Source organism: Mustela putorius, unplaced genomic scaffold (genome assembly GCF_011764305.1).
Source record: "Mustela putorius furo isolate JIRA1106 unplaced genomic scaffold, ASM1176430v1.1 tig00000174_pilon_pilon_pilon, whole genome shotgun sequence".
Lineage (NCBI taxonomy): Eukaryota > Metazoa > Chordata > Mammalia > Carnivora > Mustelidae > Mustela > Mustela putorius.
The window spans coordinates 40012387-40038429 of record NW_025421304.1 but is presented as its reverse complement, the minus strand read 5'-3'; the positions used below and the strand labels follow the sequence as shown (position 1 = coordinate 40038429).

General features: G+C 55.4%; 2 protein-coding genes across 11 annotated transcripts in view; both read left to right on the top strand.

Annotated features, from left to right (window-relative positions):
- The window catches only part of MBTPS1 (membrane bound transcription factor peptidase, site 1), a 50632-nt gene extending 34082 nt beyond the window's left edge, over window positions 1-16550 (top strand). Inside the window, exons 13-23 of the mRNA XM_004753905.3 lie at window positions 1318-1500; window positions 2077-2249; window positions 3426-3541; window positions 4055-4211; window positions 4816-4940; window positions 5608-5685; window positions 7747-7887; window positions 9694-9825; window positions 10870-10996; window positions 14060-14190; window positions 15762-16550. Of these exons, the coding sequence (XP_004753962.1) occupies window positions 1318-1500; window positions 2077-2249; window positions 3426-3541; window positions 4055-4211; window positions 4816-4940; window positions 5608-5685; window positions 7747-7887; window positions 9694-9825; window positions 10870-10996; window positions 14060-14190; window positions 15762-15958 (1560 nt within the window). The 3' untranslated portion in view covers window positions 15959-16550. The remainder of the gene's footprint in view (window positions 1-1317; window positions 1501-2076; window positions 2250-3425; window positions 3542-4054; window positions 4212-4815; window positions 4941-5607; window positions 5686-7746; window positions 7888-9693; window positions 9826-10869; window positions 10997-14059; window positions 14191-15761) is intronic.
- A 1947-nt stretch (window positions 16551-18497) lies between these two features.
- The window catches only part of SLC38A8 (solute carrier family 38 member 8), a 31590-nt gene continuing 24044 nt past the window's right edge, over window positions 18498-26043 (top strand). For 8 of the 10 annotated variants that reach the window (XM_045076366.1, XM_045076365.1, XM_045076364.1 and 5 more), the window contains exons 1-3: window positions 18498-23943; window positions 24221-25074; window positions 25337-25527. In XM_045076366.1, coding sequence (XP_044932301.1) covers window positions 25035-25074; window positions 25337-25527 — 231 coding nt within the window. In that variant the 5' untranslated portion in view covers window positions 18498-23943; window positions 24221-25034. The remainder of the gene's footprint in view (window positions 23944-24220; window positions 25075-25336; window positions 25528-26043) is intronic. The other 2 variants (XM_045076360.1, XM_045076361.1) reach the window with 2 other exon arrangements.

Genomic DNA, 26043 nt, shown 5'->3' with positions numbered 1-26043 from the left:
CTAATGCTTGAATTTTCATCTTTCATAATTTCTCTTGTTTCAAAAATTAGAAACTTTTCTCTCCACAGTAGGACAAAAATCTCGATTTTATTTTGTATTACTATTCCTTTTATGCTTGTAAGATGCTTACTTTTCTCTTCACTGTTGAATTCATTTGATACATGTCATAAAAGATGGATAAAAACTAACTTTTTTCTGTTGTTAACCAGTGATCCCCGGAGCATTTGTCACAAATCCCTCTCCTCTCTCGATGTTTGTGGTGCCGTATCCTACAAACACTTGTCATCTTGTTCAGATTTTTTTTTTTTTTAAATATGCTGACTTGGGGAGAATATTGCTCTCTGGCTTGGGAGGGACATGAGTAATTTAGGTTGGTTTGAAATACGGGTCCATTTTGTAGGAGCGAGTCTCTGTTTCTTCCCGATGCCTCCTCACATGCCTCCTCACATGCCTCCTCACATGCCTCCTCACATGCTCCTCACATGCTCCTCACATGCTCCTCACATGCCTCCTCACATGCCTCCTCACATGCTCCTCACATGCTCCTCACATGCTCCTCACATGCTCCTCACATGCCTCCTCACATGCTCCTCACATGCTCCTCACATGCCTCCTCACATGCTCCTCACATGCTCCTCACATGCTCCTCACATGCTCCTCACATGCTCCTCACATGCTCCTCACATGCTCCTCACATGCTCCTCACATGCTCCTCACATGCCTCCTCACATGCTCCTCACATGCTCCTCACATGCCTCCTCACATGCTCCTCACATGCCTCCTCACATGCTCCTCACATGCTCCTCACATGCCTCCTCACATGCTCCTCACATGCTCCCCTTGGCCCGGTCGCAGGCCCCTCTCCCTCCGGGCGTCCCGCAGAGACCTGCCCGCCCGGCCACTGGCTGTGTGGTCTGAGTTTGGACCGTTAATCCACACCATTTTAGTATTTTCTTCCTATATATTGCTGTGATTCTTAGAGCATACAAATAATTGAAAATTGTTCTCAAATTGGAGAGTTTTTGTTTATTTACATTCTTTATCAGATAAAAGTTCTTTGCCAAACCATTGTCTTTTTTTTTTTTAAGCTTGGCAAAAAATCCTCTTTAGAATTGGAGACTGTCTCGATTAGTTGTTTCTAGACTGTTCTAACAGATGCTGTTCCAGACTTTACCTAGTCTGCCCCGGTTGTAGGTAGTTTAGGATCGGAACGTAAGTGTCCTTTGGTGCTGCTGAGTGGAGCAGGGGTCTGAGGCCGAGACGCGGAAGGCTGCAGGCGAGCGTCTCACTGAAGCCTCTGCATGTTTCTCTCCGCAGCCTGACTGGCAGCCCTACTTACCGCAGAATGGCGACAACATCGAAGTTGCTTTCTCATACTCCTCCGTGTTATGGCCGTGGTCCGGCTACCTGGCCATCTCTATCTCTGTCACCAAGAAGGCAGCTTCGTGGGAGGGTGTTGCGCAGGGCCACGTCACGGTCACCGTGGCTTCCCCGGCTGAGGTGAGAGGGTGCGTGCGGGGTGGGGGGGGCCTGCCCTTGACCTTCCACTGGCCCCTGCCAGGAAGCGGGGGGTGGTGCTGGGAGGTGCAGGCCGAGTGCCTGGGGTCTGGGATTTGAAGCCGGCTGAGGGGTGTGATGAGGCTTGCGGGCCGTGGTCGGGGCTGCCCGGGCCTGTGCAGCAGCCGGAGTTTCAGAGCCCACTCAGCAGTGAGTAGAGCTGCCTCCTGTGGTCTTGCTGAGCACCAACAGATAAGAGTATCTCGTGTAAGAGTTCAAGTTCATAATGATTGCACAGATACTCATGCTCTACAAGGGGCTGTGGAGCCAAACCTGTGTAGTCCGGTAGGTTTTAGAAACAAGGTGCCTTAAATCTTACATCTTAAATTCTGAAAGGAAGGATTTTAATGGGGTGAACTGTGACATGTGAGTGTTTCTTCCCACATTTGTCATTGGGGATGCTTGTGTTCACATTATTTGCGTTAAATTGATACATAGAAGTGATTTTTTTAAACCCAAAAGCCTGACAAGTTTCTCTTGAGCAAAAGGGGCAGTTTGAATGCCTGTTATTTATTTCAGTCGAAAAATGGTGCAGAACAGACTTCCACCGTGAAGCTCCCGATTAAGGTGAAGATAATTCCCGCTCCTCCACGGAGCAAGAGAGTTCTCTGGGACCAGTACCACAACCTCCGCTACCCGCCTGGCTACTTCCCCAGGGATAACCTGAGGATGAAAAATGACCCTCTGGACTGGTAAGCAGCCGCCAGCGGCCACGCTTATCCCCCGATCCTCCCACAGCAGGGGAGCCCGAACTTAGCACCCCCCGAGCTCGTCCTCAGTTGCTGTCTTTCCTTACTCTGCCGGGTCAGTCAGCACACCTTCTCGGTCGTGCCTTCTCAGCGTGTCCCGAGTCCTGCCCGGCCGGCCGCGGTGCCTCTGCTCCCCGCCCCGTCCACACCCGGGTCATTGTCCTTGCCTGCCTGGACGGCAGCCTCCTGGCCGGTCTCACTCTTCCCCTCAAGGCCGTTCCTCATGCAGCAGCCCTGGTAACCTTAAAAAGCAGGGATCTGAGCACTCTGGGCCTCAGACTCTCCCGACTTGTTCACATGCCAGACGCCCTGCTATGTCCTGCTCCACTGTCCAGACCCTGCCCCATGCCAGCCCTCGGCCGGCCCTCCTGGCCTGCCCTCCAGGGCAGCTGGCTTGGCTTCCTCATGGCCCGTACGCCAGGCCCACGGTGGCTCTCTGTAAGTACTGGAGTTTGGACTTAATGCTGGAAGTGGGGGAGGAGGGAGCCTTGAAAGCTGGGGGCAGGACACTCACAGGTGTGATGGGCTCTTCGTGAAGATGTCTCTGGAAGGCTCGGGCCAGAGACGGGGGAGCAGGAGTGGTGAGAAGTTGGTGGGCCAAGGTAGGGGTCACGCCGTAGAGAAGACGGTTCACGCTGTGGGCAAGCTGGCTCTGGAGGGCTGCGGGGAGGCCCCGGCGCTTCCATGGGGCGCTTGGCTAGGGGCTTACGGAGAGGGCACGGTGGGAAAACGAGCGCGCTCCGGACAGAGGGATGGGAGGTGATCCACGTCGGTGCTGCCCGGTTAATGTCACTAGGCTCTGCGCTCCCGTGCCGCGTCTGGCGGTGGCTCGCTATGCTTGGCGCCGCCAGCATGACGCTTCAGGGCAGAGCAGCTCTTGGGTCAGTGCGAGCTCATGCCGTATCGAGGTTGCCTGGCACCACCTGTTTCACGTGCCAGCCAGGAGCGCGCTGGTCTGCAGAGGCTGAGCTCCGTGTGGCCGGCGGAAGCCCCCAGGCCCCTCTGGCGGCGAGCCGCGGGGTGTGAGGCGGCTGGCGTGGGAAGCCAGCTGTGTGGCCGGCTAAGCCATCGTCACCAGCAGGGATGGGGCCATCTAGGGCAGGGTGCACTGTCTTTCAGGAACGGCGACCACATCCACACCAACTTCAGGGACATGTACCAGCACTTGAGGAGCATGGGCTACTTCGTCGAAGTCCTTGGCTCGCCTTTCACGTGCTTCGACGCGAGTCAGTATGGTGAGTCGCCGCGGGCGCCGGCCCCGTGTCCTTCCCGCCAGTGGGGAAGGACGGACCGCGGGCTGAGCGAGAGGCGGTGAGGGGGCGGGCAGGGGGCCTGCCTCCTCGGGGAGGCTGCAGCGGCCTCTGAGGCAGAGTGACACGCCTTCCCGTCCAACAGTGACAGTGGTAACCTTTGGGGAAAGGGGACACTGGCAAACTCGGGACAAGGATATTTGTGCGTTTTAGGTATTCATTTTAATTGAAAGAAATTAGCGCTGCATTTTGCTGCTTCTCCATCGAGTGACACCTGTGTACCTGGGTGTCACACACGAAGGAGTCACAGTAGGTGACTGTGCTTTGGACCCTTGTCCTCTGTTTTTAACCCCTTTTAGAGGGGTATGGGGGCCTCAGACCAAAATATTAGAAGCTGGAGCTTGAGACGCGGACACCAGGGAAATGAGTGTGTTTTTGAAGCCACGAGTCCCACGGGTCAGAGGCACAGAGTCTCACCACCCACAATCTGTCCCTCAGGAACTCTGCTCATGGTGGACAGCGAGGAGGAGTACTTCCCTGAGGAGGTCGCCAAGCTGAGACGGGATGTGGACAATGGCCTTTCGCTCATTGTCTTCAGTGATTGGTACAACACGTCTGTCATGAGGAAAGTCAAGTTTTACGATGAAAACACAAGGTACTGATGGGAGTTGGTATTTGATAAGAAATTTGGCCTTTTGAGGATTAAATTCTGTCCAGCACGTACTTCAGAGGATTGGTGTAAAGGCGGTCCTTCCGTGGCCAGAGATGGGCTCACGCTGGGCTGGAGCAGGCTCCGTGTCCCCCACAGCGGTGCTGCCCACTAGATAGTTATCGATCAGGGATTCCCAGTGTTTTATGAAGGTATCATTAGAACATATTTTGAATTTTTTTCTTCAGAGTTTGTGACTTCAGCTTTAAAGACTTCTTTCTCATCTCTTCACAAACCTGCTTGTGGTCCAGGCTCTGGAGTGGTGTGTTTGTGCACACATGGTGCGTGGCGTCCAGTGTGTTTAGCTTTGGTTTTCTCTGTACGCTGGCTGAAGTGTGTATGTTGCATTGTCGCTCCAGCCCAGACGGGGTTTCAGCTGAAACCTTAGTGTGCCCAGGCTGGATCCTGGCAGCGACATTTAGTCTCATCATGAAAAGACCGAGAGTGAGTGTGAGTTTGTGTGTGTGAGTGTGTGTGTGTGGATGTGTGTGGGTGTGGTGGGAGAGCGGTTGCAACCCCTCACAGCCCGAGCCCCCTGTTTGTTCCCTAGGCAGTGGTGGATGCCGGACACCGGAGGGGCGAATGTCCCTGCTCTGAACGAACTTCTCTCCGTCTGGAACATGGGGTTCAGCGATGGCCTATACGAAGGGGATTTTACTTTAGCAAACCATGACAGTAAGGTTTCGTTTATTCTTTAAAAGGGCCCATGATCTCAGGATGCGAGAGCATAAGCCACATGTCTCTGAAGACACGGTTTCTGAGGGAGAGGATGGTGTGATTCCCAAAGAAGCGGGGTCTGTAGGCAGAACGGGTCATTGTCTTCAAAGAGGACACCTGCAGTAGAGCTGTCACTTTATCCAGATTCTTCAAGTGAGAGTCTTGTCTGCGGGCGTTCCTGATCTTGGTGCCACTGGTCAGGTTCTTGACCGCACTGACGTGTGTTCCTGGAGGGGGAAGCCCTCAGGGGTCCCTGATTTATAAAATTCTGTTCAGGAAATCACTTTGCACGTCTCTCTGGAGAAGTTTCCCCGCGGGTTAGTTTTGGTAACTCATCTCTAGAACAGTACCCTGAGCATTACGGTTACCCCCGCTCGTCCTGACTGAACGCCTGGACTTCCAAATTCTAGCCCGAGACCTCACGTTAGTAGCATTTTTTCAGCTTGAATTGGGGGTTAAACCTGTCATTTAAATGTGAACAGGCGGAAGCAGCAGCCTCTTAGAATTAAAAACAATGTTCGAGAAACCGTTCGACATAAAGACTGCACTTGAGGCGAACGCGTAGCTGTTGATACGGCGTGCCCGTCCCTGCCTTTCCCTAACTCCGGTCCCGCTCTCTCCCCAGTGTATTACGCGTCAGGGTGCAGCATCGCTAAGTTTCCAGAAGATGGCATAGTGATAACACAGACTTTTAAAGACCAAGGTAAGGAAAGCTATTTTAGTTTCTTTCCTTTTTTTAAAATAAGCATTTTATTTGCATATAATTCACGTTGACTTTAAAAAAAAATTTTTTTTCCCACATTTACTCTTTTGAGTTGTATAATTCTGTGACTTTCGTATTCACAGAGATGTACAGGCATCGCTATTATCTGCTTCCAGAACATTTTCATTATCCTCTATCTCTTAGCAGTTTTGTGTTTTTAAAAACCTTATTGTAATATTTTTTGTATGCTACCTGCTTTAGGCAGGACTTCCGGATGGTGGCTCTGGGGGCTACAGAGATCGTGAATTTGAATAGTTGTAGGCGCTGATCACTGCAAGATAAATAGAACTCTTTCAGGAGGGCAGCTGTTGAATATGTGTGACTTTTTAACAACCTTCAAAGTTGCTTAAAATTTGTTACTATCTGTGAATTGTTCTGTCTCTGTGATTGCCAGATCACTATAATTTTAGAAAACTGCTGACCATGTTTTAAAGTTCTTAGCTGTGTGAAGAATATTAATTACGGAGTCATCTTTTAAAATTCTCTTAAGAATTTGAAGGTCAGCGGGACAGTTGGCTGGCTCAGTCGGGGGAGCAGCGGCTCTTGATCTGGGGCTCGGGAGTTCAGCTCCATGCTGGATATAGAATGTATTTTTTTAATTATCTAGAGTGATTTTTCCTCCCTTCATCAAGGCAAGGTCAGTCAATAAATAGATCTGTGTTCATAAGATTGAATTTTAACTTCAGGCACATCAATGATTCTGTGTTCCCAGTTGTAGGCAGAGTTTACCATGGGCTGGTGATTCTTTCTGGAATCTGTTTCTTCCAGGGCAGCGTGGTTTCTGGTGCGGGTGTGAGAGTACTGGTGTGCGTTACTGGCTTGTCGCTGCCTGGTTTTGGGGCGGGGGGTGGGGGGAATCACTGTAGATTTCAGGGTGTGTGTTTTGCTGTTCTGGTGGTGAAAATAAAAATTAATTACCTTGAAGTGCTTTCTAAGGGGCTTTTTATTTCCAAGTAGCCTGTAAGTTGAATAATCTTTTGGGTATGAAATAAGAATGTTGAAATCTGAGTTATACTGAATCAGGGGGGACCCTCTGTCAGAAAGAAACAAACTCTGACTTACCACGAGGCCGCATGGCAACGCAGTACACACCTGCCCCGTTCATCTGTTTTCCTGCTCTGTCTTTCCCTCCAACAAAGAGAATCTTGTTTTCTCTTCCAGTTAGTTCCTTCTGGGATTATCCACAGAGACCAAGATATGCCGTATTTTTATAGCCACAGACTGGTTTTAGGTGTCACCAGCACGGTAAACAGCACGCAGAAGGTGTGCGTCTGTGCGGTGCAGAGGGACGTTTTGGCTTCAGGGCTAGCCTTGTAGGGTGTGCGGTGATGTCCCGGGCACTTGCTGCCCCTAGCCCGGATGCGTTTTTGACTTCTTGGTTCATTGGCCACTGCAAACTGTGAAATCTGATTGGGAGAGGTAAGAAGGCTCTGCTGTTGGAACATTTGTAATTGTGAGACGGATATAACAAGTGCCTTCAGTCTGAATTTAAGTAGGTGGGCATCTGCTCTAAAAATCAATTATCTTTGTCCTTGCTTTTACTAATGAAATGCAAAACCTAGGAATATGTAACTGAAGCCATAGAGGTACCTCTGTGTGCCGAGGGCTGCCTGGCCAGTGACCCCTTGTGAATGCAGCCCCAGGACGTAGGCCTTTTGTCAGAATCAGAGGGGACATAAATGTGTGTTTTCAGGATTACGAATACTGTGTTCCACCATTGCAAGTGAAGGTGTGTGAGGATGGCATGGAGATGTGTATACACATAGAAGTGAGTTTCGCTGAAACCACATGAGTGGCACTAAAGATGTTTTCCTGTTGTAAAAGTTCGCGCTGTTGAGATTATTAGATTTTGCTATGATTTTTATCTTTTTCATTCTTTATTTTTTTCATTGTGTGCATTAAATGTCAAGTAGCGATTGGAAAATCATTTCATTCCTCAACAACAACAACAAAATAATTCATTCCTCAGCTTTTTTTGTTGTTGTTGTGATATTATTTTAGGATTGGAGGTTTTGAAGCAGGAGACAGCAGTTGTTGAAAACGTGCCCATTTTGGGACTCTATCAGATTCCCACTGAGGGCGGAGGTCGCATCGTGCTGTATGGAGACTCCAACTGCCTGGACGACAGTCACCGACAGAGGGGTAAGGACCGGGGGTGCGGCCGTGAAGCAGCGTGGGCTTCCTGATGGGCGGCCAAACCTTTTGTCCCCCTGGGCCGTGGAAAGGCACCGATAAGGGGCTGGGAGATCTGGGGGCATGCACGCCTGGTGCGGCCGGGCAGCTCCCAGCTGCCTTGGTGATGGGGCTCGCTCGCTGGGTGTCTAAGTCTGGACACGCAGAGTGAGCTGAACTCACGTGTGTGGGCTGTGCTGCCTTCCCTGCCGCGCTGGGACCGTGGTCTGTCCGCGGAGAGGCTCTCTGCCTGGTTCTGCCTGCCCCGCCTGCTGCGCCCCCGCCCGCCCCCGGGGTCTGTGCATCCCAGGCGCTGTGCGTGTGGTGCCCTTCCCAGGTCGGACCCACTCTTCCGGAGGGCCAGCGCCTGGCTCTCCTCCCAGACTTGGGATTTGGCCGTTGGGAGCCTTCATTAGTTGGGGCATTCGGTACCCTCCTCAGTTTGGGGAACTGGCGAGGAGGGCCTGGTCCTTGGCATTCGTCCGCTTTTTCGGTATCCGTGCATCCTCCACATTGGGGGTTTCGAGCCTGGACGCAGACTGTTTATTTCTTGCTGGGAAGGAGGAAACGGGAGGTGAAAGCGTTGCGTGTCTTGGCCTGGTGAGGTGCCGACACAGCCAGGTCTGAAGCTCGCCTTCGGGCTCCCCGGATGACGGGGCTGGGGAGGAGGCCGGAGCCTCATGTTTGCAAATAGGAGCCCTGCTGGAGCAGAGGGCCGAGCCCCTGGAGCGTGAGCTGAGTGTGCATGCATCTCTGAGTGAAGTTGAGCTTGACTGAATTCCTAGCATTTTGTGTAAATCTTTTAGAATATGGTTGATCTTTTTAAAAAAGGTTAAAGTCACAGTTGAAAGAAGATTAATGTTTTATTTCCGTAGAGATTTCCTTTTAAGACTGGAGATCTGGTAAGAGTCTTTATTAAAATTTTAAATGCCTGAGAGGACTGTCCTGGTTCAAAGTCTGCTGGCGGCCGTGCTTCTCGCACGCAGCCAGAGGGCCCTTGAGGGAGCAAAGCTCCTGCTGGCCCCTCGCCTGTCAGTGGCCTGTACAGCCCCTGCTGGTGGCACCGGGTCTGCGGTGGCAGGCGTGGGCCGAACCTGCGTGGAGGCAGTGGGGCCCGGTTTCCAGACACCACATCGTCTCCGTGTCCTGACCCACGGACCCTTGTGTGGGCCTGTGATGAGCCGTGGGCCGCAGCCCAGCGCCTGGACTCCCTGCTGGGTCCCTCAGAATGACTGCTTCCTGTTCCCGTGTGCTGTGTGTGGGGCCCAGTGGCCCAGATTACTAGACTCTGCCCTTGTGTTGACCTTGAACTCACTTCCAGTGGCGTGCACTCAGTGGTTTCGGCTCACCCCTCAAAGTGTAGATCCCGATAGTTCCCCCAGGACAGCCTCCGGGAACGGGCAGCAGCTTTGGTGCCCTGTTCTTCTGAGCAATTCTTTGCTCAGCAGGTGTCATGTGGTCCGGCCATCCCTGGGTGGGATTTCTGTCCTCTTGGTGAGGGGCCCAGAGTTAGGTGGCACTTGGGCAGCCTGTCTAGCCCAGTGCCCAGTGGCACTGACCCACGTGAGCCCCGGGGCTAGGAGTGAAGCCCACGGTCAGGTCCTGTCCATCGTGCTGGTGTTTGTGGGCTGGCGCTGACTGCAGAGGGTGTGGGCTTCTCAGGAATAGGTGACCTCCTCTTGTCCTGTTTCTCCTCACTTGGGGGGCTTTTAATTTCCTATAGGCATTCCTTGAAAACACTCTAATCCCTAAACGGCATGCCCATTGAACCCACAGACTGCTTTTGGCTCCTTGATGCACTCCTTCAGTACACGTCTTACGGGGTGACCCCTCCCAGCCTCAGTCATTCCGGGAACCGGCAGCGCCCTCCCAGCGGAGCCGGCTCCGCCACTCCAGAGAGGATGGAAGGTGAGTGTGCGTGGGCCATCGTGCCTGCGAGGGACAGAGCCAGGAGGTGAGCCCCCGGCTGTCGCCAGCGTTTGCAGGCAGCTTGTTGTGGGGACAGAAAGGCTGCAAACGCCGAGGTTCTCGCGTGTCCCCAAGTCAGCATGTATCACGCCCTCTCAGATGGAGCCGTGGCGCGTCCCCAAGTCAGCATGTATCACGCCCTCTCAGATGGAGCCGTGGCTCCTGGGGTTCTGTGGGGAGAAGGGCCAGCGTTCCTGGGCACTCACTGAGTGCCAGGTACATGGATCACCTGCCCCGGGCCTCTCAGAGCTCTGGGAGAATAGATGAAGAGACAGGAGTTGAGAGATATAACTGGTCGAGGTCACTGGCTGGTGAGCCGCAGCGACCTGTGGCCTTGCCCACTGTGTGTCGGACACGGCTGGCCTATGTGCACACCAGGCCGGAGTGTTCAGGTCCTCACCGCTGGGACCACCGAAAGCATAGCGTGAGCTGCAGATATAATTGTAAATCTTCCAGTGGCCGCGCTAAAAAAGTAAAAGGAAAAGGGTGAAATTCATTTTAGTGAAGTTCTTTGGCCCATTATACCAAAACCGTTGGAACGTGACACGCCATTTCAGGTGCTTAGTACCCACACACACGGCTACAGTACTGGACAGCACAAGTCTGAGAAATAGAAGAAATTTTGAAATTTAAAGATGCACATTTTTTTTTGTTTTGCCTGAGAAGTAAACACTCCAAAAGAGAAAGCTTTTCTTCCAGAAGCATTCCTACAGGTGTGTGGAAGTGTGGTCAGTGAAGGTCGCCCAGCCACGGCCTTGCGAGTGGCGTGGCCACTTGAAAGGGAGTGGCCCTTCTGCTCTGTTCACTTGCCGTGAGCAGTGAGCACGCGTCCCCTGGGGGCACTGGTCATCGTCTGGGAGCCAGGTTACTAGGGTACGTGGTGGGCCTGTTGGCAGGCAGACAGACAGGCTAAGGCTCCCAGTTGTCTCCTGGCGTCTTCCTAACAACCGTGGTTTTGTGTCGCTGGTGTTGCTGCCGCCCCAGGGAACCACCTGCACCGGTACTCCAAGGTCCTTGAGGCCCGTTTGGGAGGCCCGGAGCCTCGGGCTCTGCCGGCCTGTCCGCACCTGTCGTGGGCCAAGCCACAGCCTCTAAACGAGACGGCTCCCAGGTTAGTGCTTTCCTGTGCTTTTCCACTCCTTCTGCGGGGTTTGTGATTCATTACTCTTTTTTTTTATAAGAGAGGATGGAATTTTACTGACATCATTATCGAATCATCCGATCTTCTAGCTTGCCATTTGTGATGTTATTTAATTGGCGAGCCCCCATATCGACCTTTACAGTTACACTGTCTGGTGGTGTCCTGCCTGACTAAGGAAGCGCTTTGGGTAATTAGCATTGTGTTAGGTTTGCTTGATTCTTGCTTAAAAAGCTGAGGTCTGACAGTGCTGTCACTTGAACAGAAGCTCTGACTTTTCTGGTTTGGGGTTCGAGAGGCGAGTGCTCCCTGTTTGTGGTGTGGATTCTGAAATGCTGACAGGTTCTTCTGTCAGTCCAGGGGGCCGAGACTGCTCGGGGGAGGTGTGCGTTCCCGCTTGGGGCCTGGCCTGGAGTACGTGTCCGCGCCCTTCCCCTAGTCCCTGTCGCCCCCGCGTGTGGCGCCCGGACACTGCGGGTCTGCCTGCTGCTTCGTCTCACGGACGCCTTCGGCTCCTTCTCTGCTCCCTTCGCTTTCAGAAGCCACAGCGAGGGTTACTCCTGCTGTTTCTCTCTGGGCGCCGCAGCCCACTGAGCACGCTGCTTCCCTTGTTTTCTGCCCTCACTCCTCCTCCCTGTTTCTGGACAGAAGAATGGGGGCTTGTCCTGATTTGGGGTCCTGGCACAGTGAGGCGGGACCTGTGTCCCAGCCAGCTGGGGGGTGGTCTTCCCACGCCTCTCCTTCGCGCAGTGCTGCGGGCAGCCGTCCGCCTCACCGGCAGCACGGCGCCTGCCTCCTGGCCGCCGGGGCTCCCCCTGCCACGCTGCCCACTTAGCTTGGGTCTTGGTGTGTACAGGCTTTGGTGGGCTGGGGCTAGGGGTGGCAGGGGACAGAGGACCACCGTCGACGCAGTGATCCGCTGGGAGGAAGAGGCCCGGACGTCGTGAACAGACTGCTCAGTGCACCAGTCGCGGACCGTGTGTCCTCTGGAGAACACGCTCGGCAGAAGACAGTAGGATTGTGCAGTGTTCACGTCATCTTCTCTTCAGCTTGTTTCTGCCGGAAACTTTAATTACAGAGTCGTTTTCCATTCTAGTTAATATCCTGTCATTTAAACATTTCTGATAAGATTCCATTTTTACATCCATTTTTTCATAACCTCCCATTATTGTAGCATTCAGGCCACACTTTGTTCCAGCTGTCGTCAGCAGTTCCTAGTCAGGGGACAGCCCGTGTTGGCCAGAATTGCCGAAGCCCAGTTTCTCCCCCCGTGCTGCTGCGGACTCAGAAGCAGACAAGGCTGTCCTGTGTCCTTAGGTGCGCCCACGCCGGGCCTCTGGCTGCCACCAGCCAGTCGTCATGGACGCCGTGCAGCGCCTGGGGTTGGCGTCCGCCAGCACTCCCGGGAATTGCTTCTTAACCGCCCATCAGGCTCCCCCTTATCTCACATGAAACATTTTGCTGAAAATTATTTTCAGTCCCCAGAGATCTACATCTGGGTCTCAGTTCTGGAGCTGAGAGATCTGAGACCACGTCAGATGGCTCTAGACAGCCCTGGAAAGGGCTGGTGTTCGTTAGTCCAGTGCTGAGCACGAGTTTCTGTCTGTTTCTGAAATGACCCCTTTCTGAGTTTCATTGTTGGGCACCGGGTGTCTTTACTTAGAGCAGTTGCAGGAATGTCACACTCGAGAGGAACCTGTGGGCCGGGTGACCCCTCTGTCCTTGTGTTGGAGGACCACAATGCAGTGTGCTGTTTTCCACCGTTGTTCAACTAGAAGGTGCCATCGCCAGATAATTACATTCCAGAGCCGGATCTCATGTCAGAATACAGCACAGCCCGCATCTGTTCAGCCACAGGGTCCTATCTGGTCTGGATTCTATAACTTGACCTTGTCAGTTTGATTTTCAGAGGATGGAACCTCAACGGTAAAGTCCAGTCCTGTGAGGCAGGAGAGGTTGTCATGCTCACTGGTATTTTCCAAGCAGCTACCCAGCTGCAGGAAGCTGAGAGGAGCTTCTGCCTTCCCTGTGCATCAAGCACCTTCCCAGACTCGGGCTCCCCTGGCGCCCCTTCACCCAGGTGCCCAGAGAGTGGAGTTTTTTTTTTTTTGCCTCAGTTAGCCGAAGTACAAGGCCAGCTATTTGCTTCCAAGAGTGTAAGAAGTAGAAAAACAGGGAGCTCGTAATCAGCAGACACACTGTATTCCTTTCTCCTGAGTTGGCCAGAGCAGTCTTCATGTGGCCCCCTGGCAGCCCGCTGCTCTAATCGGGGCGCCCCCCCACCCCTGCCAGCTTGCTGCTGCTCTGTGTAGCGTGTCAGCCTCTCTCTGCATCAGGTATGACCCCAAAATGTTGCTGGGTCTCAGCATCAGGAATGAGACTAGCTGTGCAGCTACCATAGTGAGGCCAGCGTTGACAGAGTAGACATGTCGCCCTTCTTCCTCGTTCCTGGTCCAGCGGGCAAGGCCGACGTGCATTCCCACGGTTGGCTCTTCTTGATGGCTCCGCCATTGTGTGTCTGCCTCGTCCTCCCTTGTGGTGACATCTTCGAGGACAGAGGCTGGCTGGTTCCTGGCACCCATGGAGCCTCCTAGGCCGCGCTGATCTGGGTTCCTCGGAAAGCAAGCTCTGCTGGCTGTGCTGCCCCCTGGCAGAGACGTCCACGCACCTTCCCGCCAGCCCTGCCAGCTCCCACCAATCTGGAGCCCTGGTTTCAGCTTCTGGCTTCAGACTCCTTTCAGAGGTTCATGGGTGGTTTCCTCTCCCACTGCGCGACGAAGTGTCCAGTTGAAGCAGAGGCAGACCGTTGGGGGCCTATTAGGAACCCAGTAGGCCACGTACAGACTCGATTTGACATTTCTGTCTGGGACCTGGGAGCTGTCAGTAGTGTGCTATGCAGTTGGGCTTAGGTCGGTGTCGGTGGGACATGGCTTCACCTTTCTCCTTAAATCCATTCCTACTTCTCAGGTATTGGCTATGCTTCGTAAGCTAGTGCGACTGCTTATTTTCACTCTGTTTTGATCTGTTTACATGAAGTAATCTTTGGAAACACCAGAAGCTGCTCTCCATTGACCTGGACAAAGTGGTATTACCCAACTTCCGATCGAACCGCCCTCAAGTGAGGCCGTTGTCTCCCGGAGAGAGCGGTGCCTGGGACATTCCCGGAGGTCAGTTCTTAGGGGCTTCGGTGTGCTAGACCCTACTTGCTTTGTTCTGGTTCCCCCCAACCCCCTCAAGGCGAGCCAGGTAGGCCTGCTTTCGCATTCCTGGGAGCATCTGGTCTGTGCTTTCTTTTTTTTTAGAAGATGTTATTTATTTCTTTGACAGACACACTGACAGAGAAAGATCACAAGTAGGCAGAGAGAGAAGCAGGCTCCCTGCTGAGCAAAGAGCCTGATGCGGGGCTCGATCCCAGGACCCTGAGATCATGACCTGGAGATCATGACCTGAGCCAAAGGCAGCTGCTTAACCCACTGAGCCACCCAGGCGCCCCCGTGCTTTCTCTGTGGTATGAATCAGCACGGCCAGAAGTGGGCCTCAGGGATTACATACTGTGTTCCCTTCAGAACTTTCTACCGTGATTTTCAAATTCAGAAAAACAAAGTTCTTTTGTGATAGCCAGGTGTTACACCTGAAATTGTTCCTGTAGAGTAATTTGCACACTCTTGTCGAAGTTCTGCAGGCAAATGTGTCTGATGCGGGGAACACCTCTGTCTTTGGGTGGTTTGGGTCCCGGCCAGTGGCTGAGCCACGCTGGCCTCCAAACCCTCAGCCTAGAGGTCTCTGCTGATTCTCCGTTCTGGCCCACCTGGGCTGGGACGCTCCCCTGAAAGCGTGTTTCTGCCTCTCAGCTGATCTGATTGTGCCCCCTCATCCCAAGTGACAGAACGTCCCCTCCACGGGCAGTGGCTTTTGGCCTGACTAGACCATTTGGGACAGGTCATCTTTTACCTGGAGCGACCAGGATCCAGTCATTCCAGCAAAGCATGGCAGCAGGTTTTTTTGTTTTTTGTTTTTTTTTTTTCTGGAGAGCTCTGTGCTCTTTCGAGAGGTTATAGCTCCCCGTGGGATTCCTGGTTCCAGGAACTGGCGCCGTGGCCCATGTGTTCCAACCCCGGGGGCCTTGTGTGGTGACGCCCAGCTCCTGAGGGCCTTGCCTGCAGTCAGGCGGTGTACCGATGGTGGTTCATTCTGGAACCAAGCGTCCTCCAGGTGCCACTCTTGACTTCTGACCGCATGTCCCGTCTGTGGTCGGCTTTCCCAGGAGGGTCGGGGTGTGGCCAGCCGTCCTTCCGCGCCGCCTGGCCTCCCTCCCCGTCCTCCCACTCAGCCAATCTGACAGCAGCGTCTCCTGCCCAGTGTCCAGACTCCTCCGCCTTCCCGTGCTCTTAGAGGAACCGGAAGCAGCTCTTTGCATCCCTTTGTGTAGGTTGTGTATGACAGAAGAAGGGTCAGTCCTGGGCTTTGTCTAAGGTGGGCATAGGGAGAGGAAGGAGCAAAAACCTCACCTCAGGACACCTGCCCACCCCCCACCTCCACTCCCAAGGCTGCTAATCTGAGAATCTCTCATTTGTTCTCTGCACATGACCTGCGTCCCTTCACCTAAGGTTTCAAAATTCCGTTTGCCCCATGAGCCTCGCTGATGCATTTCGTTTCGTTTCTGACGCGTCTGCCTCCGCGGCAGAGGCGGTGGCTGGACGCTCGGGTGCCCCTGACCGTTACCGCTGTGCTCTTGCAGGGATCATGCCCGGTCGCTACAACCAGGAGGTGGGCCAGACCATCCCTGTGTTTGCCTTCCTGGGAGCCATGGTGGTCCTGGCCTTCTTCGTGGTACAAATCAACAAGGCCAGGAGCCGGCCGAAGCGCAGGAAGCCCAGGGTGAAGCGCCCCCAGCTGGTGCAGCAGGCCCACCCGCCGAAGACGCCTTCCGTGTGACCCCAGACCCGCTGGCCCTGAGAGCCAAAGAGAGCCTTCGAGGACGGCCGTGAGGGGCAGCCCGCCGGGAAGGGGTCACGTCTCCAGCCGTGGTCTCGTACAATCTGTCCTCAGCGGGCCTCCCGGGGGCCTGCAGGCGGGGCGGGTGGGTCAGTCTCCGGGGAGACCCCCGGAGGGGCCTCGGGCACGCTGGCTGGGGGCCCCCGACCCGCGCGGGTGCGCCGCCTTACACCAGCGGAAGCTCTGACCAAGCTGAACTGTGCTCATCAAAGGCTATTTTCTATATTTATTGTTGGGGAAAGTCACTTTAAAGACTTGAGCTATTTGGAAGCAAAGCTATTTTTTTTGTCAGTGGAATGTGGTTTTTTTACTATGACATCATGAGAAATAACACAGATTCCGTGATCTCCTTTTTGATGAAAGGAAAGACAGAGATTTGAAGGAAATTTGCACAGATCTGTGAAACATAGACCTTTGCTTTATTTTTCTAAGTATCAACTGCCATCATGTTTTGTAACTCGGGGTCTTGATTTCACCATTGTCGGTGAAGAAAATTTTCAATAAATATGCATTACCTGTATGAAGCTGAAAAGAAGGTGTGACAGGCTCTTCTTCTACCTGCCCCGGTTCTCCCTGATGACACCTGGAACAGGGTCCCCGTCAGCCTGCTGGGCGGCAGGGGGAGGTGGGGTGGAGGGTGTGGTTTGAGCTCTAATTCACGTCCCATAAACTTCTCCGATGTGTCCCATTTGGTGGTTTTCAGTATATTCACAAGGTTGTGTAATTATCACTCTTGTGATTCCAGAACTACTTCTTCACCCCCAAAACAGGCTGTCCCATCAGGAAGTCTAGCTGTGTCCGTTCCCTTCCAACCCACGGCAGCCCCTCCTGTACCCGGCTATATCTGGCCCGAACATTTCACGCGCGTGGAATCACATGATGCGTGGCCCATTTTTTTTTCCGTGTACACGTTTGTAAGACGCGCTCGTGTGGTGGCTTCGGGCACCGGCGCGGCGTGCGGATGGGCTCGCCTTGTATATCTGTTCCTCCGTCAGTAGACGCTGGGACTCTTCTACTTTTTAGCTCCTTGGAGAACTGACGCGAAGAATGTTTGTGTACAAGTTTCTGCGCGGACATCAGTTTTCATCTCTGTTGCATGTAAATACCCAGGAGTAAGATCTTAGAGCACCACGTTTACTTTCCTGAGGAACTGCTAAGCTTTTCCTATTCAAAGCGAGGGTGCCATTATGAGTTCCCAGGAGCGGGCTCCGAGGGTCCCAGCCTCTCTGCGCCCTCACCCAGGCCCCTGACCACACCGTCCTTCTAGCACAACGTGGGTGTCAAGTGCTGTCTTCGTTGTGGTTGGGATTTGCATTTTCCTAAAGACGAATGATGTTGAACACCTTTTCCTGTTTGTGGGCCATCTGTATGTCTTCTCTAGAGACGGGTCTGTCTGGAGTTAGTTTGTAATTGGGTTTTTCTTATCACGGTGTGAGTAAGACTTGTTTTTGTATTCTAGGTGCAGGTTCCTTATCAGGTATGTGAATTGCAAATGTTTTTTCTCATTCTGTTGGTTGTCTTTTCACTTTCCTGATTGTCTCCTTTGAAGCGTGAAAGTGTCTAATTTTTGATGAAGGCCATTTTATCTCTTAGGCACCATTCATAGGAAACCATGGCCTCATCCAGGGGAGCCCAGTAATACTTAACCCCTGCCTGTCCGGTCTGTTTCCGTATGCCGACTGGTTGACCTCAGCCTTCGTGTCACAGGTGAGGACAGACTGACCGGAGGGGCAGAGACCCGAGGGATCAGGGTGCTGCTGAGGTCCTGGGAAGAAGGCCAGGCCACGGGATGAGGGAGAAGTCGCTAAGGCCCACCTCTCCCTGCGACGGGCCATCCTCAGAGGTCATGTTCGTGACTTTGCAGGCATCCCTTAGGTCCCCACAGAGCTCTCTGTGCCCCAAGCAGCTCGGAGGACATCAGCACTTGGCATACAGTAGCCCCGTGGTTGTCAGGTGGGCTGCGCATCCGAGGGTAGCTTGGGTGTGTCAGAGCCCAGGGCTCAGGCACCGTCTGGTCCCACTGCCTGTCCCCCACAGGTGTGGGCAGCTCACCACCCACCTCAGCACTGTGGAAGTCGGGGGTCCCAGCCTGTGCTCCTGCACAGGTCCAGGCAGGTCCTGGGAATGAGGAGACGGGCTGGGCACAGGACCGCAGGCTGTGGGAGCTGGGACCGGCTGGAATGCCCAGGCCTTGCCTCGGGGACAGCACGTCTTTAGATTATTCCAGAAAAGCCTGAAACCCGGTGTATGGTGGCGAGTGACAGAATTAGAGACTTTTTTTTTAAAAGATTTTTTTTATTTATTCATTTGACAGAGATCACAAGCAGGCAGAGAGGCAGGCAGAGAGAGAGGAGGAAGCAGGCTCCCTGCAGAGCAGAGAGCCCGATGCGGGGCTTGATTTCAGGACCCTGGGATCATGACCTGAGCCGAAGGCAGAGGCTTTAACCCACTGAGCCACCCAGACACCCTGGAATTAGAGACATTTTTGGTGACTTAGGTTGTCTCTCCAGTTCTGCTGCGGAGTTACTCTAACACGATACGCCATGTGATTGTGGAACAAAGTGCTAGACCGCAGAGTCCATGCCGGCTGAAGGCCGTGGGTGTGCCTGTTTCTTCTGCAGACTTGGGCACCTCCTCCCTGGTAGATGCCCCCTGTCCCTGCCTGCTGGGAGGCTCCCTCACCTGGCCCTCCAGGTCGGTGTCCACGTGTGACCCTTGCCTTCGGGACTGGCTCTCCTGTTTAGGTGGGGTGGACTGTGCTAGCCGGGGCGCACATGTGTATGACTTAGGCTTGGGCGTAGGGTCCATAGGCTTGCAGAGTTGGGACAGGACGAGAATTGGAGAGTTGTTAGTGTAGCAGGATTTTTAGGGACCTGCGGTTACCGTGGCTCCATGACGGGAAACCACGTGGGGGGTGATGTAGCAGGGTGAAGTTCACTAGCGACCGTGTGAAGACCTTAGTGGGCCTCTGAGGACGGGGCAGCTTCACAGCCATCCTGGAGCCCTGGGGGTGGGTAGGGGTGTGCCTGGGAGCTGGCAGCCTGTGCTGTAATGAGCCTGCCCAAAGGCGTCGTGTTTATAAAGGCATAACGTAGGAGAAAAGAGGTGGATCCTCTCCTGTGTGGGAGCCCGAAGCCTGCCGGCAGGAGCTGTGCAGCAGGCTGACCGCACCCAGCAGACTCTGTGCACTGAGTCTCCGTGCACGGTGGGGGTGGGGGACAGTAGCTGTCCCAGAGCCTCACCTCTGGTGCAGGCAGGATTGGAACTGAGCATGAGTGCCTCTCTTTCGGGACAGTGACATGCTAGGAGGATGACTGGACACAGAGGCCTTGGGCAGAACCGTGAGAGGACGGAGGGCACAGTGGAGTGGGTGAGGCTGAGCTCAGAGGTCTTCAGTCGGGGCGAGGGGGGCGCTTCCTTGGAAGGGGACAAGGTCTCCAAAGAGAACCGGTGGATGCTGGGGTCTGGGAAACAGATGCCCTCTCCCAGAAGAGACCCCTGGTCAGTGGTTGCACCAGCATGTTCTGGAGAGGATGTCCCCATCCCAGAGTAGGCCAACTCCCTGCTTATAGGGAGTTATTGTTGCCCTGGCATGAGCTCTCATCGTCCTAGAGCACATCTACATCTTTAAAAAAGAAACAAAATAGGGCAATCAACCCACCACAACCACAGGTACATCCCTGGGGTCCCTGCGGGGCCAGGTTGGGTGTGGCACTTGGGCCCCACGACTCGTCCCCAGTGCTGCTCTCTCAGGACCCAGGCAGGGTCCTGTCTGCAGAATCCTGGAAGGCCCTGAAGGGAGGCGAGCTGGCAATGGGGACGGCGGGTGCCCCATCCCCACCCTCAACCCTGCCTGTGTAAGGGGACATGAGGGTCTGAGGTCTTCTTGAATGTGCCTGTGTACCTCCTCTGCCCCCACAGGAGGGGGCCCCATGCACGGTGCCCCAGTGGCGAGTGCACGCCCCTTTTCTGCACAGTGCCCCTCACCCACCTGGCGTTGGCCTGGGTCTTGCTTGTGTGAAGCCATGTGGATGTCCCAGCCACCTGTGATGTCTCCCATCCACTTCCCAGATGAGAAAACCAAGGTGAGACCCGAGTTCCAGCCCATCTCTGGCCTGAGCCTGGACCCCTCAACGCCAGGCTTCCCTTTTCCCCATGGCAGGAAGGATGCCCACTTACTGGTATTAATGGGGATCCTACTTAGATTTGCTGGACACAGAATGGAGTTGAGGACCCGTCGACAGATGAGATAGAAGTTTCCAGAGAAATAGTAAGATTCTTGATTTTTTTTTCTTTTTCACGGTTGGTACTACCTTCATAAGCGGAGGATGACACACAGGATGCTGGTTTCATTTGCTGGCGACAGGGCACTACAGGTGAGTAGCTTAGACATACACATTCCTGGGCCTGGCCCCAGGCTTACTAAATTGCAGGCTCTTTGGGAAGAGCCTTGAAATCTGTTTTCAGAGCTCCCCACGGTAAACAGTGACCATACAACCCAGCTACTCCACTGCTAGGCGTGGACCCAGCACATTGAAAACAGGTGTTTGAGCAGCATCTGTAGGTGACCGTTCACAGCCCCACTGTTCACAGGAGCCAGAAGCTGAAAACTACCCAGGTGTGTGCTTTAGCAGATGAGCGGATGAGCAGAAAGTGACACATCCAGACACTGGGACATTTGTCAGCCACTAGAGGGTGAAGTACTGGTCATGAACCTGGAAAACCTCCTGCCGAGGGCAGGAAGCCAGACACAGAAGGCCACAACATGTGTGCTCGCGTGTATGTGAAATGTCCGGGATAGGCGGCTGAGGGACAGACAGCTGGCTAGTGTGCTGGGCAGGGATGCCTAGTGCCCCCTGACAGATACAGGGCTTTCCTTTGGGAGGTGGAATGTTCTGGAAACTACGTGGCGGCAGTGGTTGCACAACATTGTGAGTGTGCTGTACGCCCCTGGACTCTGCTTTTCAGGGGCTAACAATGGTGGGTTTTATATTACAGGATTTACACCCAAAGCCCCAGATCTCCCCAGGTGTGGGGGCAGGGTGAAGAGGAGGAGCGCGGGGTCAGGACCCAGGTGACGGCCTGCTGAGGCCGGGCGCCGTCCTCACTGTTCTGCCCTCCGCCTGCTCTCTGGCTGCTGAAACAGCCTACGCCTTTGGGTGCGAGGGTGCAATGCCCTCTCTCCCCCAGAGCTGGGTTCTGGGCCCTAACTTGGGCACCAGCCTCTCATTAGAAGGAGGGCACAGCAGCACTTGGCATGGCCCATGCCCTTGGGCTCTGTATCACCTGGAGACCCAGCCTCTCTGAGGGGCCCAACCATCAGAACCCAGGGTGAATCCATTTCATGTTGCCACTGTGACGAGTCTCTGCAAAGTTGGCGCTGAAAACATATATATTCTCTACTTCTGGTGGTTGGAAAGCCAAAATCAGCCTCTTGGGCTGCAATCAGGTGTGGGTGGCGCTGGTTCTGTTCGGAGGCCCCCCGGGGGAGAACCTGTCTCAGGCCTTTTCTAGCCACAAGAGGGGCCTGTGTTCCTCCCCCTTCTCCACCTTCAAAGTCCTGACCCCGCCCTCTCCTCTCTGACCTCCGTCCCCTCCTGTGTCTGTGGTAAGGATGCTGGGAGGATATCGAGGGCCTGCCCGGCTCATGCAGGACACTCCCGCCATCCCAAGGTCCTTCATTGTCATTGGCAGAGTCCCTTTTGCTGTGTCCGTTCATGCATTCACAGGTCTGGGATCAGGATGAGGACATCTTCACAGGCCATCACTCAGACAAGCACGCTGGGTCTCTCAGTCCCCAAGCTGTGGTGAGTTTGTGCAGGAGAACTTTGGGTCCGTGGTTGCTGTGGATGGGGTGCCTGTGACAGGCCACGGGCTCCTGGTTTGCCCCAGGACGCTTCTGCTAAGCTGTCTGAGGCCCCGGGGCAGCCGTGGGAAACGGGGCCATGGGCCCAGGAGTACAGGTGAGGCAGGGTCCTTGCCTGCCCAGAGCCGTGCGCCGCCTCCACAGCGTCTCAGCGGCTCTCAGGGAGCTTTGTGGAGATCCGGAGGCCTGCGCTGCCCCCGAACCCCGTCACCCGAAGCTCTGGGGGTGAGTCTGGCTCGTGTTCCTCCATAAGCGTTCTTCCACGATTCTTGGGCAGCCAGTGTTGAGAATGCTGTTCTGGAAGCTCAGAATCAGACCGAGGGAGTAACAGAGTCTGCCATGCGCTATTCCGAATGACACCTGCTGCGCACGTCTGCGCCAAGAGCACATTCTCCTGATCCTGCCAACAGCCCTGTAGGGTGGAAACCGTTGGGATCCTATTTCCCGGGGGCTCCCAGCAAGGCCCAGACCCAGACCACAGAGCCAGTGCACGAGGGGAGCCGGGGACTCGTCCTCATCCTCATCCATGTTCCAGAACTTTCTAACGGGTGGGTGAGCACAGAGGTCCGGGGAAACAAGATCTTTCTCCTTGCAGTTCTGAACCTGTCCGACCCACACTCTGTGGACAAGGAAAGGAGCTGCACCCCGGAGAAGAACCATTGATGGCAGGCGCTCCCCTGTTGGGATGACACGGATGGGGGCCGGTCCTGCGTCTCTGCAGGCACTGGGCCCACCACCCCCTACCTGGTCCACCAAGGCCCGGTGTGCACGCTACCCGAGCCGCCCGCCCACGCGGATGGGGCCCCCAGGGCGCATCCAGGCAGCCTGGAAAGGTCACACGGCCCTGGGAGGCCGGCAGGAGTGCGTATCAAAGCCTCTCAGAACTAAGAGGTTTTCCTCAGTGGAATTTCACAGCCCAGTGGCCAATTTCTAAGTCATGCACGTTAATGGGCAGCTAATGAGGTGTCCAGGCAGGGACCTGGAGGGGCCCCTGGCTCCACAGCCCAGATTAAGAAGTACAAAGCCAGCCGCTGGTGAGGCTCTTGATCTCCTGTCACTGCCTCGGGCTGGATGTGGGGCTGGATGTGAGGGTGGGGGTGGAGGGAGCCAGCCAGCGCTGTGCAGCTTTTCAGCCTTCGTCCTGGGCTTGGTCTGTGCCCTCCGGCTGCCTGGGCTGCTGCCCGGGCTGCGCCTGCCTCCCCCAGGTGCCACTCCTCAGGGGGCCGACCTCGCCGCGCTCCTGGAAAACCTCTGCAAGGAAGAGGTGAGGTCTCAACGTGCGGCACAGCCAGACAGGCCTCTCCTAGGTGTCTCGTCCGGCTCTCTGACCGGGGGCCGCAGAACAGGGAGGCCTTCCCCAGGACCCCTGGCTGAGCCTTCGCGGGGACTCCCCAGCCTCCTAAATGCCTCCGCTGCTCCCCTCGCTGAGGGTTCCAGCGCCCGGAACGGTGAGACTGAAGCTCCGTTGGCTTTAGCCCCCCATTTTATTGCAGTTTGTCAGGACAGCCTCGGAGACTCCTCCATGGGGGAAGTCAAGATCTCTGCTTCTCTTGGGGCGTCTGTCCATCTGGCCATCTGTCGCACACACACTCACTTCTTCACTTGGGACCCCAGGGCTGGGCTCTGCTGGTCGGGCAGCCTGTGGGGGGATGCAGGTTTGGGGATGATAGAACCGGGCCTGAGTCCCAGGCCTGTCACTTGCCAGTGGTCATGCTGAGCCCAGGGCCTGCCCTGCGTGGAGCACGACGGTGACATCTCCTTGGGATTCGACATGAGGGCTCAGACACCTGGCACCAGCTGCAGGCCCAGGCTCCCAGCCCTGCTTCACTGGTGGCAGCCTGAGAGCCACGCGAGATGTCCAGCTGGGCACTCCCGGGCCACCCGCCCAGACCCCTTTCCCTGTCCCTGCTAGCAGGTTGGCCACCCGGCAGCCCCATGTTTACTGAGTGTGCTCTGTGTGGAGCCTGCAAAGGTATAATCAGTCTGCTGGTGACACGGGATTGAGACCGTTGGAAACCACACGGAGGAGAGCCCTTGGCACTGATCTCGTGTCTGCCAGGTGAGGACTGAACACACGAGGCTCTGGGGCACTAGAGATGTTTAACTTAAAGCCACAGCCCTCGAGAGGCGGTCCTGGGACCAGCTCCGTGGGCATCAGTGGGGAGCTGGTTAGAAATGCAGATTCCCAGACCCAGTGAATCAGAAACGCTGGGTTGTGACACAGTCCTCCCTCTGTATGTTAACACGCCCTCAGGGGGACTTGAAGCTGGGTGGCGGGAATGAGCAGGTTCACATTGGAATTTGAGGTGTGATGTTCGTGGACCTGCGTTTTCCAGAACACACAGTTTCCCGTGCTCCATCTGCCATCTTCGCTGACAGGGTCTCACGTCGGAGACGCGGTGTCTGCCAGAGTGTGGTCCGGACCACAGCGCCTGCCCCACCCCCCGGAGCCTGTGAGTCGTGAGGGATCTTGGCTCCTCCCGAGGTACCGAGAATTAGACTCTGCCTTTAACGAGGCCACAGGTGATGCGTGTGCACGGTCGTTTCAGGGGCATCTCAAGGAAGCACCTGCTGGCTGCCTGGGGCCTTTGCACACCCTTGAGTCCACAGTGGCCCCTCAGCCCACTGCGAGCTGCTAGGTGGGCAGACAGACCCCTTTGCAGATGGGAAACTAGACTCGGAGAGATCACACACTCCTAGCGAGTGCAGACGCTGATCTCCAGGCTCTCCCTGGGCCTACTTCCTCAGACTGGGGGCCTGGAGAGGGACCCTGTGCCCAGGTGAGTGGGGGAGACGAGGTGCAGGCCTGCCCCTTGAGCGCACCCGGCTGCACTCCCTCTGACCCTCAAGCCACCAGAAAAGACCCGCCTCCTGGGAGGGGCCTTCACCCCAGTGGGGGAGGGGAGGGAGTCTTAAGACCCCTCCTCAGGCTGGGAGTCTCAGAAGCTGCAAGCTCTTGGGACAGGCGGCTCTGACCTCTCGTCCTTGTCCCCGTAGGGGTGGGGACGTGACCCCAACACATGCTTTCTAAGGCTCCCTTAATTACTGATTGGTTTACCAGCCCTGGGCAGGGCTGGACTCTTCCTTTTTCCGCCCGCGGGTCCAGGAAACGCGGCTGTGCTGCTGGAGCAAGCCTGAGCTCTGTCCGTGATGGCTGAGGACCATGTGACCTTGAAGTCTGGGTTTGGGGGTAAGGGCGAGGGGCTGGGGCTGCTCTCGGGCTTTGGTGGAGGGCCCGAGTGATGATGAAGGCTGGGCGGTTGAGGGCGGGAGGGGTGAGGACCAAGGCTGTGGGGCCAGCCAGGGAACAGGTAACTTAACGGGGCAGATAGACCGTGGCATGGGGACATGGGTGCAGATGCATTGCTCTGACTGGTTTGGGGAGCAAGACGTGTCACAGCCGGGAAGGCAGTGTGAGACTGTCTCTCTCCCCACCCTGCTGCTGCTTCTAGCCATGGAGGGAGCCACAGGCAGCCGCCCAGGCCTCCCGGAGAAGCCAGTTCCCACGGCCGCCAGCCCCACTCTGTCCTCGCTGGGCGCTGTCTTCATCCTCCTGAAGTCTGCGCTGGGGGCCGGCCTGCTTAACTTCCCCTGGGCCTTCTACAAGGCGGGTGGGGTGACCCCTGCCTTCCTGGTGGAGCTGGTAAGCCCCTGCAGAGCATTTTGGGGGTTCTCCTGGGGAGGGAGCCAGCCGGGATCCTTGGCATGGCTTCTGGAGCGCTGGCCTAGGATCTGACACTCTTGAGGTTGGCCCTTCTGTCTGCTGCTTGGGGAGGGGGTCATCCTGCCGCAGGCCCCGGGGGAGAAGGCCCCTAGTCTGCTGCCGGTGGGGAGGTGGAGGCTGTGGGAAGCCGGGTGCTCTAGGGCACCTGCAGCAAGTGGAGCCACCAGGCGGCTGTAAGGCGCCACGGCTGTGGCCTCACCTGGCGCATCGGTGGCCCTCACCTGCTGGGCGCAGCTCAGTATTGGAAGTGGGAGCCCACGTGCAGTCAGGTCCCATGTAGGATGCTGTGAGCCCCTCACACTCGCAGGCCGCCAGGCCCGGGCCTCTGCCATGTTGCGGAGATCCAGCCCGAATTCCTAACCCACAAAGTCGGGGGCTTAACGTCCACCATGGAGAAGGGCTGCTAATAGCACGGCTTCATTTTATTTGCAAGGA